This window comes from Bactrocera dorsalis, unplaced genomic scaffold, assembly GCF_023373825.1.
Source record: "Bactrocera dorsalis isolate Fly_Bdor unplaced genomic scaffold, ASM2337382v1 BdCtg037, whole genome shotgun sequence".
In the NCBI taxonomy this organism is placed as follows: Eukaryota; Metazoa; Arthropoda; class Insecta; order Diptera; family Tephritidae; genus Bactrocera; species Bactrocera dorsalis.
Window position 1 is genome coordinate 1 of NW_026038088.1, and position 14,195 is coordinate 14,195.

The 14,195-nt window shown below is 36.1% G+C and overlaps 1 protein-coding gene across 8 annotated transcripts in view; it reads left to right on the forward strand.

The window, feature by feature from the left end:
* Positions 1-2,267: 2,267 nt before the first annotated feature.
* LOC105226522 (protein unc-79 homolog) overlaps positions 2,268-14,195 on the forward strand; it is a 31,720-nt gene continuing 19,792 nt past the window's right edge. For 5 of the 8 annotated variants that reach the window (XM_029550320.2, XM_011205416.4, XM_011205418.4 and 2 more), the window contains exons 1-14: positions 2,268-2,422; positions 2,699-2,807; positions 7,838-7,957; positions 8,037-8,198; positions 8,266-8,436; positions 8,777-8,866; positions 8,933-9,118; positions 9,201-9,893; positions 9,954-10,042; positions 10,134-10,686; positions 10,752-11,023; positions 11,096-11,197; positions 11,905-12,049; positions 13,117-13,173. In XM_029550320.2, coding sequence (XP_029406180.2) covers positions 2,753-2,807; positions 7,838-7,957; positions 8,037-8,198; positions 8,266-8,436; positions 8,777-8,866; positions 8,933-9,118; positions 9,201-9,893; positions 9,954-10,042; positions 10,134-10,686; positions 10,752-11,023; positions 11,096-11,197; positions 11,905-12,049; positions 13,117-13,173 — 2,695 coding nt within the window. In that variant the 5' untranslated portion in view covers positions 2,268-2,422; positions 2,699-2,752. The remainder of the gene's footprint in view (positions 2,423-2,698; positions 2,808-7,837; positions 7,958-8,036; positions 8,199-8,265; positions 8,437-8,776; positions 8,867-8,932; positions 9,119-9,200; positions 9,894-9,953; positions 10,043-10,133; positions 10,687-10,751; positions 11,024-11,095; positions 11,198-11,904; positions 12,050-13,116; positions 13,174-14,195) is intronic. The other 3 variants (XM_011205420.4, XM_011205423.4, XM_011205417.4) reach the window with 2 other exon arrangements.

The following is a 14,195-nucleotide window of genomic DNA, read 5'->3' on the forward strand; positions in this document are numbered from 1 at the left end:
TAGTTCGTATACATATATACAGACAGACGGACAGACAGACTGATCATTTATATACTTATATACTTTATAGGGTCTCTTCTGTGTGTTACAAGCTTAATATACTCTGTTCAGGGTATACAAATTTTGTGGCTTAAAACAGGCACGGTGAGAATCAAGCTTCAGTTCAAAATCGCCAGTAACTATTATAGGTCTCACACAGAGGAAAAACTATTTATAGATCAGGAACATTGGAACCCCGTGTTCTTATGTATTGAGCATTAAATATTGAGGTTACTAAATTTAAAATTTCTGTGCCATTGAGATTGTCTGTGGTTCTGATTGATTGATGGATGGCATTTCAAGTTAAGTCCAAGTAGCCATTTTTTCGTAAAATTTAAGAACATGCTTTTTAATAAATCAATTTTTAGTTAGTTATTTTAATTAATCGAAATCTCTAATTTCTCTTAAAACTAGGAAGTTATGTCGATGTCGAATATAAACCTTAGTTATGAAACTAATTGTGAGGTAACTAGTCCATCTCTCTAATTTCTAATGTTAGAGAACGACTCGGAAAACAAAAAAGAAATATCGACCTAAAACTAAACGGCCCATATAAGAATTCCCAAAACAAATTCTGGTATATTCACCTACATACATATATTGAAACTCTAATTGGAATTCGGAAATCGGATCTGATATATTTAATTTTTGAAATTTTGGTTTTTATACTCTTAACGAAGACCTTTAAATGGCCATAATAAGCCAAAAATTAAGATATATAACTGTAATTTGGTAAGGAGGACGCGTGGAATAAATATTTTGAAAAAAATAGTTGTGGCCCCGTCCTCTAAAAGGTTTCATGAACATATGTATCTCTCAAACTATTTAAGCTAAAATAACCAAATCCGCTCAGGCCAGCCCTACCGAAAGTGTAAAAATGGTTGAAATCGCATAATAGCCTCGGCCATTCTCCATATAACGGTACTGTGAAAACTTCCATAAACCAATAACTAATGTGGCAGAGACATTAAATTTTAACTTAAGCCGGGAGCAAAATTGAACTATAGACTTTCAGAGCTGAAGTGTTTTCGTGCATTCGGAAGACATCACCTAGTTAGCCAGCGTAGCTGCTGTCGTATATCTCATACAGCTCATCGTTCCATCGAGTATGATATTCGCCGTGTCCATTGCGCAAAGGACCATAAATTTTTCGCAAAACTGATATCTCTCGAAAACTCATAACGTCGACTCATCAGATGTTGTCCATGTCTCTGCACCATGTAGCAAGACAGAACTGGATGACTTATAGAATTGTGTTTTTGTTCGTCGAGAGAGGACTTTACTTCTCAATTGACTACTCAGTCCCAAGTAGCACCTGCTGGCATCTGCTTTGGATTTCGAGGCTGATGGTGTTAATACTGAGGTTGTTGGTGTTAATACTGGTTCCAAGATAAACGAAATTAACTACGACCACCTCTTTACCTTAGATTGGTCAATACACTTACCAAAAGTCATTTCAATAGAAAATGTTTGGGCTCTAATTAAAGCCAAAATATCAGAAAACATTTAACCTCAAAAAAAGATTTCATTCGGCTACTCCAACATACTATGCGGATAGCTTGCAAGCTTCTCAGATTCATACAACTCTAGGAAGCTAACTTACTTTCTTTGATGTTCGCTGGGTGTAATGAAGGTCAGGCCAAAATATCGACTGATGACGTAAGAATAAGAAGCCGGCAACAAATTGAAGTGGAATTGCAACGCGAAGAAGACAATAGCCACAAGGCGGCCACTACCTGTTGAGCACCTATTTGTCTACAACCCCCATCAATACACGTCCAAAAGTATGCTGATAAAGTTCAAACAGCTGATAATGTTTGTAAACAAAGTGCTGAACCGGCGCATTGCGTCAATAGCTGGCCGAACGATGATAACACCAACACAAATGCATAACGGAAAATGTAAATATTTACAATAACAAACACTTGTGGCTTCCATATACATGAGTAGTTTTTTTGTTTACACACGGTAAATGAAAAGGTAAACAAAGCAGCGGTTATCGTCAGAGCGCATGTCCTGCCGCCAACAGCTGTTCACGATGTGGCGATGAGACTGCGCGCAAAGGCGAGGGCATCTATTGATTTTACGAAATGCCAGAACTTTTATCAGTGAAGTAAAAAGCGGGTTTGGGTATCGCAGAGCATTCTACAGCTGCCACAGTGAGGGGTTGTCATACCTCAGCCCCGCTGCCGAGCAGTTTCGTTGCACAGTTCTCCGCTTCGAACACTTTCACCGTATAGATAACTGTCGTGCTGATGGATACATACACGCGAAAATTTTCACTTGCGAACACTTTAGGTGGAGATTTTGGTAGCTGCAGTGCGTGTGTACGATAATCTTGTGAAAAATTGCAAATTTATTAAAAAAATTAACAAATTTTGAGGCAAGTCCTTCACAATTTTAAAGCAGAGTGTTTGTTTTATTGTGTGGGATCATTAAGTTAGCTATTTTCTTGCGATAACTGTGGAACTTTTGCTTGAGATTCTACAGCATCCGTAGGAAGTAGGGCGTAGTTGTTATATAATTGCTGAAGTTTGTGAAAATTTTGATAAAAATTGCTATAATTAGTAAAAGCTGGGTCATTAAAGACAAGAAATTTACTATTTGATATTTTTCAATAAGAACTTCCTTTTAATTACTTACTTTTCGTATTTTGCAGAATGCCAACTGCTTTGGGAGCGGCTTTGGCGATGGGAAGGATTTGCCTGATATAATGTCTGATACCTTCAAAAATCAGCTTGTCAATATGGGCACTCGCGCAGCTGCTTGTAAGTTGAAAACTTATCTAATGCATTATATTTGTCGAGAAGTACATATAGTCTTAATAGTCATTCTTAAGATATAAGGTTTGAACCTAATATGATTCTATTAAAATGCATATATATATGTATATATGTATGTGTACTAAAGCTGTAAACAGAATCATATTTGGTTTAAATATTATATCTTAAGAATGACTATTAAACCCAAACTTCCCTTTTTTAATCTTATAAATTTCTTACAAAAAGTATTAAATTAAATCTGTTTGATATCAGCCACTTTTGCCAGGGATTTGTTACTAATTTGAAAGAAAAGTTTTTATCGATCATAAGAAACTCAACCATCCAAAAAATACCGAGAACCAAAGACATACATATAATGTCTGGCAAAAATATGATAAAAATGCGATATGATTGACCATAACGATATTGAAAACACGTTTTTTAATAATTGTGGCAAAAAAGGATCCAAAAATTTTAAATAAAAGTCAAAATATTTAATTATTCATCAATATTTACATATGTATACTTACGCCAACGATTTTTCTAGTCTTCGAAACACTTTTCACAAGCACTTTTTGTGATGACCTTCAGTTTTTCGATGGACAGAAAACGGATTCCATTTCGATGATTGTTGACTTGTTTGCATGTTAAACTCATAAACCCATGTCTCATCGGCAGTTGTAATGCTCTCCATGAATATGGTATCGGAATTCTCACGATCAAGCATGTCCAAAGAGACCTGTTCGTAGGCTTGTGTTTTTGGACTGAACAAGAATAAGTCTTCTCCAACATTCGCAATGATTCCGCACACGAAATTTGGTTAGAAATACGAAATTTGAGTCAAATTCTTTATTTGATATTTTTATCCATTGTAAAAATCGCTACATACATACATATGTAAACAGCTACTGTAAAAAAACTGCTTTATATTTAGCATAGTAATTAAGGGGTTACATGGGTTTGCTCGGGTAAAAAACAGCCTTTTTCAACAATTTTTTCTCATATAAAAAACTAAATATTTTATTAGAATTTTTTATTATTACAAATACAGACTATTAACAAAAAATTTTGCAATTTTCGGAAAAAAAATGTCCCAGCGTTGGCAGGACAATTTCTTGCGGGATAATCTAAAGTGAGAAATACGTGTTTTAGTTAAAACCAGGGTTTTCATTTACTACTCCGACTAAGTGAGAGCGCTGGCAATGGCAAAATGAAATTCTACGGGAGTAGCGTAGTTTTTCAAACGCTGGCTAAAACCTTAACTCAGAACTTGGACGAAGGGAAAAATAATGAAAGTTGGATTTGAGGCAGCCATTTTTACAAAAAACAGTGAACATTTCGCGATTTTTTTTTAAATAGTTGTAATCGAAAATCGAAAAAAATCCTTCGTCCAAGTCTTTAAGATTTATATGTATCTAAAATATCTGTGAAAAATGTCATGACGATCGATTGACTAGTTCTCGATAATTCTTAAAAACGGTTTAAAGACCGCGCACTTAGACTAGCTATCCTCAAGCGCACAAGTTTTCAAGGCAGTATCTCCGAAACTGTTACTCGGATCAACTTAAAAATTTAGAACAATATTGGCGTTTTTCCAAAAGTGAACGCAAAAAAATATGATCAGCGATGGAAATAGTTTGATTGCTTTATATTTAGCTGGAAAATCACAGCCAGCGGTGGTTCGTGAGCTCAAACACCTTAATGTGAATAAAGTTTTTGATTATTGCACCATCACTCGTTACAATGTACTGGTAGCATCACAAAACGCCATGGAGGTGATCATCAAAAGACTGCAACCTCACGAGAGATGGACTGCAACGTCTCGAGAGCAATTCGTAAACTCTCAAAACGATAGGGTTTACTTGACCGACCGTTCATACGAGAATCTAAGTAATCGGTTGCTCACCAGGAGGCAGCACCCGCCACAAATAAAGGGTCGCGCCACTGTCACCGCAGATGGACGCTCCCCAATTGTTTTCATCGAGCCTGGCGTCAAAGTAAATGCGACATATTATCGGGAAGGTGTTCTGGAGGCTGCTTTGAAGCCGTGGGCAAACAAACATTTCGGAAAATATCGTGTGTCAGACAAATAATTGAAATGTAGAGGGACTACTTCCCCGATAGTTGCATGTCCGTGTGCTACAAATGGGTTGAATCGGGTTAATACTTGTCTTATACCGAATATTAAGATTTTCGAACTTCTGGATGACTTTATACCGCATATATCGGCCAATATATATGTGTGTGTTTTTTATAGTAGTGCATTTTGGGCTTAGAGAGAATAAAATCGGATTAAAACTCGCCCCAGACTCTATATAACCAACAGATCTTATGTACTTGAAATTACTTCCCTGGCTTTAATACTTGTTCCTTATTTATTTCTTTTTGTTTTAAGCAGTGCTTTATCAATCTATTATATCTGAAATAAGTAAAATCATATTAAAGTGAATGAAGTAATTAAAAAAATCGTTTTTACAAAACAAAACAGCACTCCGAAATTAGTATGTGTATATGAGTATAATTAAATACGCATCGTACGCTTCTCTTATGAATTAACCTAAAATCGAAACATTTCCAAACAGATAAAACGCAGCTCCAGAACCGTTGATAGATATTTAAAGGATCCAGAGGAATATGTAAAATTCTTTAAAGGAAAAAAGAAATACATGACGTGGACTGTTCAATCTGACGCTCGACTTAATGATTGGCGTTCAGTTGTCTTTACTGATAAAAAAACGTTTTAACTTAGATGGCCCTGATGGCTTTCAATACTATTATCACGATTTGCGGAAAGATGAGTCATATTTAAGTCGCCACCACTGCCGAGAAGGTGGAGTCATGGTGTGGGGTGCCATCATGTTTTATGGAACAATTCACTTGGTTTATCGATCAGAAGATGAACGGCGCTCGCTTCAAAACATTGTTGGAGTCCACAATTAAGAGATCTCTTTGGACCAATCCTTTGGATTTTTCAACAAGACAATACTCACATTCATAACGCCCGAGTAATAAAGTCGTTTATTTCGAGCCAAAACGTTAATGTCATGACCTGGCTACCATATTCTCCATATCTTAACATAATTGAAAATATTTGTGGCTGGCTAACACGGATTGTATACGAAGGAGAAAAGCGATACGAAGATAAGGAAACATTAACTGCAGCTATTAAACGTGCTTGAAGAGAGATTTCCTTGAGCTACATATTATAGATTCTCTGTATCATTTTATGAAGGACCGGATATATGAAGTTATTACTAACAAAGGAGGAAGTACTCATTACTGAAATTATTATTTTTTATTTTTCTGTTCGACAATTACCCGACAATTCATTGTTGCAAAATTTCTTTTCAGTGAGAATTCTTTAAGGTAGTAGTCTGGTAACTTTGGTTCAAAAAATTTAAAACTTTTTTTTGCTTAATTTGAAAGTACAATGTCTTGAGAATATGCTGTGAAAATTTCAGACAGAAATTCGAAACATTTCGGGAGTTATAACGAGTTTCCTAGAGCGCCTCGGAGTCCTCTCTCTCGGAGTTGTTGAACTTTAAACGCGTTTTTCTCAAAACATTGTTTTTCTGGTCGGCCCGGGTCCTAACTTTTTTTCTACTTAACTGATTGCTTTCAAATTTTATCAGGTTGTTCTACACACTTATAGTTCTCGTCGGTACTAACGACTTTTTTTTCAAAGTCCGCCATTTTGTTATTTACCCTTGAAATTTAACTTCAGTAGTTCCGACCAGAACGACATGTCTATAGATTAAGAATAATCAAGAATATTTGATTTCAGATAACATCAAGAGCCAAAATCACCCAGGCCACCCACGTGCATTTTTTTTGAGGTTCCAACTTCGAGTGGCAAAAATAACAGTAATAAAGTATTAAATTTTTTCAAATAAATTTTTTTTTAATATTTTCAATATGTAAATAAAAACACTCTAAATATTCAAGATAACTCATTTTCATTTTCCTATAAAAAACCACCCCTTAATGAAGACATGAAAATAGGCATAAGTTACCAGACTACTACCTTAAGGTACTGAGAATAAAAAAAGGTGATATTGGGCCAGATCCTCTGAGTGTGATGGAGGCGGAGCCCGATATGTGCCATTTTACGGTAATTTTCAAAATTGATTTGTGAACTCTTTCTATGCTTTCGTCCATAATATCTTCTTTTTAACTTCCATTGCCTTCGGTGTTATACAAGTTAAACCTGAATTCAGAATTGAGTAAACCATTTACGAATGGACTTCCACCTGACTTGATACCTAGTGACAGAAAGAAACTAGAGCCGAGTATAGAATGCCAAATAGTTATTTTCTATATAATTGACAAATGCCTACTGTGCTAAACAGCAACATGTATCGTCAAGCTAGACGTTTTTTCTTTAGGGCGACGCGAGAGACACAATCCGGAATCTGATATGTCATGAAAGACAAGGGAGTTAAAATTGCTCGGCTACATAAACAAAAATTTGCTCCGTTCACGATTTTCACTGAAAATATTATGTCAAGCATTTCACTACGACTAGATAATATAAGTGGATTTAAAAGTTTTGAGTGACTAATGTTTGGAGAATGAGTTAACCTAGAACTCCATCGGAAATACGAAAATTGTTTTTGACCAGGCTCTAACTTGGCAGAATGAATTTAGTAACTAGAATTTCATATCATAGAGCCATATTCCAATGTAGGCCTAACCAAATTTGGAAAAACACTTTAAATAATATACGGATCTATAAATTCTTTTGACAATCTGTATCAGTCTGTGTTTGTGATGGGAATAAGATTCTCTCACGAAGTTCTTTCCTCAACTAAGTTCATAACGAAAGTAATAGCTATGTAAATCGGTGAAAGACAACTTGGTATGCAATTAGATATACTCGAAATTAAAAAGTTAAAGTGAGACGAAAACGCCTTTGCTAGCTTTTTGAAAATTAATGTGTTTCAGGACGTATCTAAATATATTTAGTAAATACGTATTTAGTTTAAAAAATTTACATGCGACAATCTATATAAATAATCACACTCTTATTTTTTTAGTCCAAGCCAAATTGCGATGTCTCCATGATTCGCATGTACGCCTGCTACAAAATACCCAACCCACGCCCTCTGGCGTCGATATTGCTAACAATATCAAATACTTTTCACAAACCCTACTAAGTAAGTTATCCACTAAACACCGACTTTTCGCAAAGTATTGTCGAGATTTATATGTATATGTATAATGCTTTCAACACAGCTGTCCTCAAAGATGTACGTACCTCACCACACGAACTTATACGCGACCCCTCCGAGGATCCCACACGCATGTCAGCCTACCCAAATCTTGAATATGGTAACCTCTATAATGCTCTTACAATGCTCATTGATGTGGCACCGTGCATACAATATGGACAAATCGGTGAGTGAAGATAGAGATTTATGCAGGTATTCAATTTAAAAAATATATTTTCTCTACTAATTCGCAGTGTTTGGAAAGGCTCTGTTGCAGTGTCTTTGCTGCATACTACCTTTTCTAGATAAGGATTTAATTGACAATTTACCCTATCTGGTCAGCTCTACTATGTCTGTACTACCACCAGCTCTACACCAAGATATCGTTAATGCACTATGCTACTATATTCTACCATTTACTATAAGTAAGTATGAAATCGCAAACGGAAAACTGAGGTTTTTCAGCGCTGTATAAATCTATCAGCATTGAGAGCCATGCTCAAAAAGCATTGTCCAACTCTGAAGTTATTTCAGAAACGCCTAAAACGTTTAGGCGTTTAAGCACTTTCGACTCACTTAGGTAGAAAGAAATATGAATTAAGAACTAGAAATAACGCTCTAAATCATAGTTGTGAAAAGAGTTTATTTTAGCTTCGCTGAAAAATCCGTTCTACTAAAACCTGAAATAGAAAAATATTATAAACTTTCTCTTCAGTTCTTGAAAAAAAAAATCAAGCTTGAACTTTATATTTTCCCATCCGACAGCCCGACGCAGCGCAGATGAACAAGAATGTCAGGCATGTCAGGCAGTCTCTTCGGTCATTATGATGGTTCTTCAATATTCTCATAATCCCGGTAAGTACTGTTATCATATTGTTTACTTACAAATGGTTTGATAAATTTTACAATGAAACTTTGCAGCACACCACTGTCAACTGCTAGAATGTCTGATGACACTTAAACACAATGTTGTCAAGGATATACTTTGCGTTATCGCATACGGCACCTCTATGTCACGTTCCTCGGCAGCCAAACTACTTTTCTACTATTGGCCCGCTTTCGATCCGAACCTATTCGATCGTAAAGTTTTATTGTCCAAACTAACAAGTACGTAAGCGTTTATAGTATTTCATAGCCAAAATACGATTTACTTATAACTCAAAAACAATCCCACTACTTCATTCCGCAGACGACATGGTGCCCTTTGTGTGCCAATGCGAACAATGCCCCAACGCAGGCAATGCTGAGGCGGCCAAAGTTTGTTTTGATCACAGCATCAGTATTAGCTATGCACCCGACTGTCCACCCCCACTTTATCTTTGCATCGAATGCGCCAATGAGATTCATCGCAAACATGCAAACCTCGAGTTCGGCGACATTCTCCATCCCATGCAGCAAGTCTCTATGGTATGTGAAAATAAGAACTGCCGTTCGACCGACAAGGCAGCCTTCTCGATCTGTTTCTCTACCGAGTGTGCTAGCTATAATGGAAATCACCCGATACGTTACTGCTCGCTGTGTCACAGCAATCGACACAATTCACGACGGGGTGGCGATCATGTGGTGCACCGTAGTCTCCAAATCATTTGGCAAATGGATCCAGAGATACAGATGCACATGGTGGAGTCTGTGATTAGTTTGTTACGCGAGGCTAAACCGCTTAATTTTGAGCCCGGCAAGGATGGTTCGGATCCGAAGAAGAATGGTGGCAATGGCACTCCAGACACCATAACATTGGAAGAGCGTCAAATGTTGGGTCGCTATGGTATCTGGTTATTGGTGGGTCGTTGCACACCGACTCCCGAAATGCCAGTGGAGGTATTAGGACGCATACTTAGTATGCTCTTCCATTGGTTCCATGTAACAGCGTGCTCATATGATGGTAAGTCGACAGTAAAGGCATTTACCGTATTTATTCTGTATTCAAATTAATCCCACATAGTAGCAAGCCAAATCGAGAGCACCATCGAAAAGCTTAAGGTGGAGCATGTCTGCAATTGGCTAAAGGAGATTTGTCGCATACATTACAATGTGAGTATTATACGTATATACATACATATCTATAATAGTGTCTCGTTACTACCTTATAATTATTAACACCAATTGCATTGTATCTTCACAGGTCTTTATCTCTTGTTTGCTACCACATCCGCCAGAGTATGCGCGTGTGGGAGGACACTGGGAGACATTGGCTTCACGAACTAGCCACCTGAAAGAAGGACTGCAACGTCTTATATGCCTGGTACCCTATGAAGTCATTACTTCTGAAATCTGGGACTATGTTATGCCACACTGGATGGAGGCAATCACCAACGATGTAGGCGAAAAGGAGTTGAATGAGCTAAAAATTGTGCTCAGCAAAATACTCGATCCGGAAATGTCGCCACTCGGATTCGATGCTAAAACTATGTACAACTTTGTGGCGATACGGTTCGAGAAGACCACAGCTAAAGTGCAACAACAAGCTTTGCATTGGTTGCAGATACTCACAAAACTAGGTATTCTGATACCACTGGTGCAGTTGTTCGCAATGTTCGGCGATGGTGTACGTATCATGAAATATGGCGTGCAACATGAACTCATGCGCGAAAAAGAAGGACAGGGAAAGGAACCAAAAACTCCCTTGAAGGAGACGAAAAACGAATTGGGTAATCCACCACGTCGAAGCTCGATTTGTAAGTTATAAAAACTATTTAACTGAACTCTCCTAAAAAGTTATTTTGTTAATGGCTATGAATAGCTCCAGTAGTTGAAGACGACTCGGGCAATACATCCGCCATTTCGGATGACGAAGCGCCTACCAATCGTCACACTGAATTTTCTACAGATGCCGAGCACAATCTTACTTGTTGCATTCTCATGTTGGATATCTTGTTGAAGCAAATGGAGCTGCAGGACGTTGAACAGCACATGGGCATACACACCAGCGTCTGTGAGAATGTATCGCGCTTGATCAAGTGCATGGTCACTGCGGCACGTGTGGGCTTGAGTAGTCACGTCTGCTCACTTAAGGTAAAGAGTTCGGTTATACATATGTCTATTAATAGGTGAAATTAAACATTGTTTTACCATCATTTAACTAAGGTGGCTGAGTGTGCTTATTGTGAGGCATCCATTATGTGGCACCAACTGGCGACCAAGCTGGTACAATTTATGGCACCACTGAATCCTGTACGCCCACCAGATGTAAGTAATTTATCAATTTTAAAATAATTTTTGCACCTCATGGTAAACACTTTCAAACCTCTCGGATTTTTTATACGAAAATTTATTAGAAGTATAACACGTGTCCACTACGTATGAGTCCTCCATATCGCACAGGTTTTTATTTACAATTCTCAAATACTTTCTTCACTTTGCTTTGTAACAGGAGTCCGTTCCCTTCCACTTTCACCCAGTACAATGTTTTTATTTTGAAATTACTGACAGTTTCTTTACGACGAAGCAGATAGTTTATAATTTCTTGAACTATTTTGAGGACCTCATAAAGTTCATACCATTGATTAATATATCTTATGCGTGAATTCCGAACAACCCAAGATTTATCTGAATTATTTATTGTAATTTATAAGGAATGCTTGTAGAGATAGAACCTAATATCTGGTTGAGATGTTTAAACTTCTTCCAAAATAGACGAAATTGTCGACAATGTCGATGTAAAGACTTTCAACAGTGATGTGAAGGCCAAGACGTCAGTACACTGATTATTCATTAGGTGATGGAAGATATTCATTCACATCTTGGTTCGTCAATCGGACTCATTTCTCGCATTCAATATCTAATATCCATCCGAAAACGCATTACAGCTCACACTTATTTGAATACTCTAACATAATAATTATTTTACTAAAAATTTTTGAACGTTTACGTGCTTTGCTTTCCGCTTTCCACAGATACCAATCGAAGATATCATCGAAGAAGAAAAATCCTCACGCAAGAGTCCACCCGAAAGTGATAAGGAGAAATCGCGTGAACGCGATGTATCACTATCAATGGCACCGCTGCCCATACCTTTGGGTCCACTAGGCGGTTTTGCAGGTGCTTCAATTTAAATTATATATATTCATTATAAATAGACATAACACACACACCCTCACCTAATTTCAAACCTATACAAACACATGCGGAACCAAATTTAAAATTTCACCTTCGACCTACCTTAGAAGCTACGAAGAATTGGTGGAGAAATTTCGCCTACATTTGTACATACATATTATAGAAGAAATTGGCTTAATCAAACAAATTGAAAATAGACCACTGTAAATTTGGCGTAATGCAACCACTTAATCTGTAAAAACATAGTAAGTGTGTATTAAATGTATTGGATAACCTCACGCTCGGTAGTTTTGTACTCGTTTACGTAATTGTATTTCAAATTAGACCACCTACATATAATTGCAAGTCAATTAAAATCGTTCGACCACATGTGGTTGAGTTAAAATGAATCTAAAACAAACTTTAAAATGTTTAATAAATTAAAAATATTTTAAATAGTATTGTATTAAATTTGCAGCCACCCTAGTATTTGCACCCTGTATGCTCTCAAGTATATACATACATAAAAATTTGCAGTTTCTTTACAAAATATTAAATCACGTGATCAAAAATAGTTACGATTCTCACAGTGCAAAGAACTTTAAGCCATTCTAACAACTTTATCTACTTGATATATGCATTAATATTCACCAAAATTTACGATTTAAAACACAACAAAAATTTTCTAAAATATTTTACAATAAATAATTATCACTTCAAAGCAATGAACGCAATTATAAGTACTTATATACTATATATAAATATTTTTTTTGTACAGACAACTCAACATTAAAATTATTTACCTCACTTTGTTATTATGTATCTTGTATCTCTATCTCTCTATCTTTCTATCTCTCTCCTTATCAACAAACGCGTACTCTGAACTCTAACTCTCTGTGCTCTCGCCTCATTATACCTACGCCCTCCCAACACTGCGTGCCACTTTTTAACTCCACTAATATGTACAACAACTATTACTACTACTACTACTACAACAACAATAATCACAACAAATAAATAAAATGATACTAATTCTTTTACATAAACTTTTGCTCATCCAAATCCTTAAGACATCTTAAAGCTAGATCAATTCTTTTCAGACGATGGGAAGATTATAATTATGGCAGGTGAAGCATCCCAGCATTCAACCAGCATTCACGTATTCCTATACTATACGTTTTTTCTACCTTACTCTACTCTACTAAAACTATTACTTAATTACATAATACTTTCTTTTATGATTGATTTTTGATAAGTAATTTTTGAAAACATTTTTGAAAAAGAACATGTTTTGAATTTTTTCAATGAAGCTAATGTTTAAACAAAAAAAAACTTTAAATAGTTTTCTAAACACCAAAAACTTAACAAACAAGAACATCGTGACAGATTTGTCACGAGCAAACGAAACTGCGCACATTTGGCAACACTGTAACTCTTACACTGAAATAAATACGACCCACAAAACACTCACTTATTAGATGCTGTTTTTCACTGAAATCATGTTTTTTAGAAATCCAACTTTTTTAATAGAATTTTAGATAATTAAAAGGTTTTAAAAAGTTGATACTTTAGGGCCTTGAATCGCTCGTTATGATAAACGTTTTCAAATACGCAAATCTTTATCGAATTTTCTTACTCAGAAACAGCGATTTCTTTATTTGAATGTCAGGTAATATACTCGTAAATGAAGGCTAACAGCTTGATCATATCCCCAAATCTTTTAACTTATATTTTGATTTAAAGTACTATCCAATGCCATCGCGTCATCAACATCTAAAAGTAACTTTTCCTCAATACACCTGTTGAAAGTCCCATGGGATATGATCTTCTTTCTCAGCAAATTTCCTTGTTTTCTATGGGAAAATGGCGTTGAATAATAAGTTGATCATATTAAAAGTACTGCAACTATTGATTCCTTTAGAAGTGATAACTCTATTTCTTTTCTGAAAATCCTCATAAACGTAATAAAAACATCAACTCATCTAACGATATATTTTTAATCGAATCGAATCGAACTTCCGAGTTTACTTCCGACATATCAGATCCAAGATTTTTGATTTCAGCAGAACTTTTTTCCTTTATCAACTGGAGAATGGCTTGACAGATTTGGTAAATTGAAAGGATTCTATTTAGATTCTTAAAAGACGGC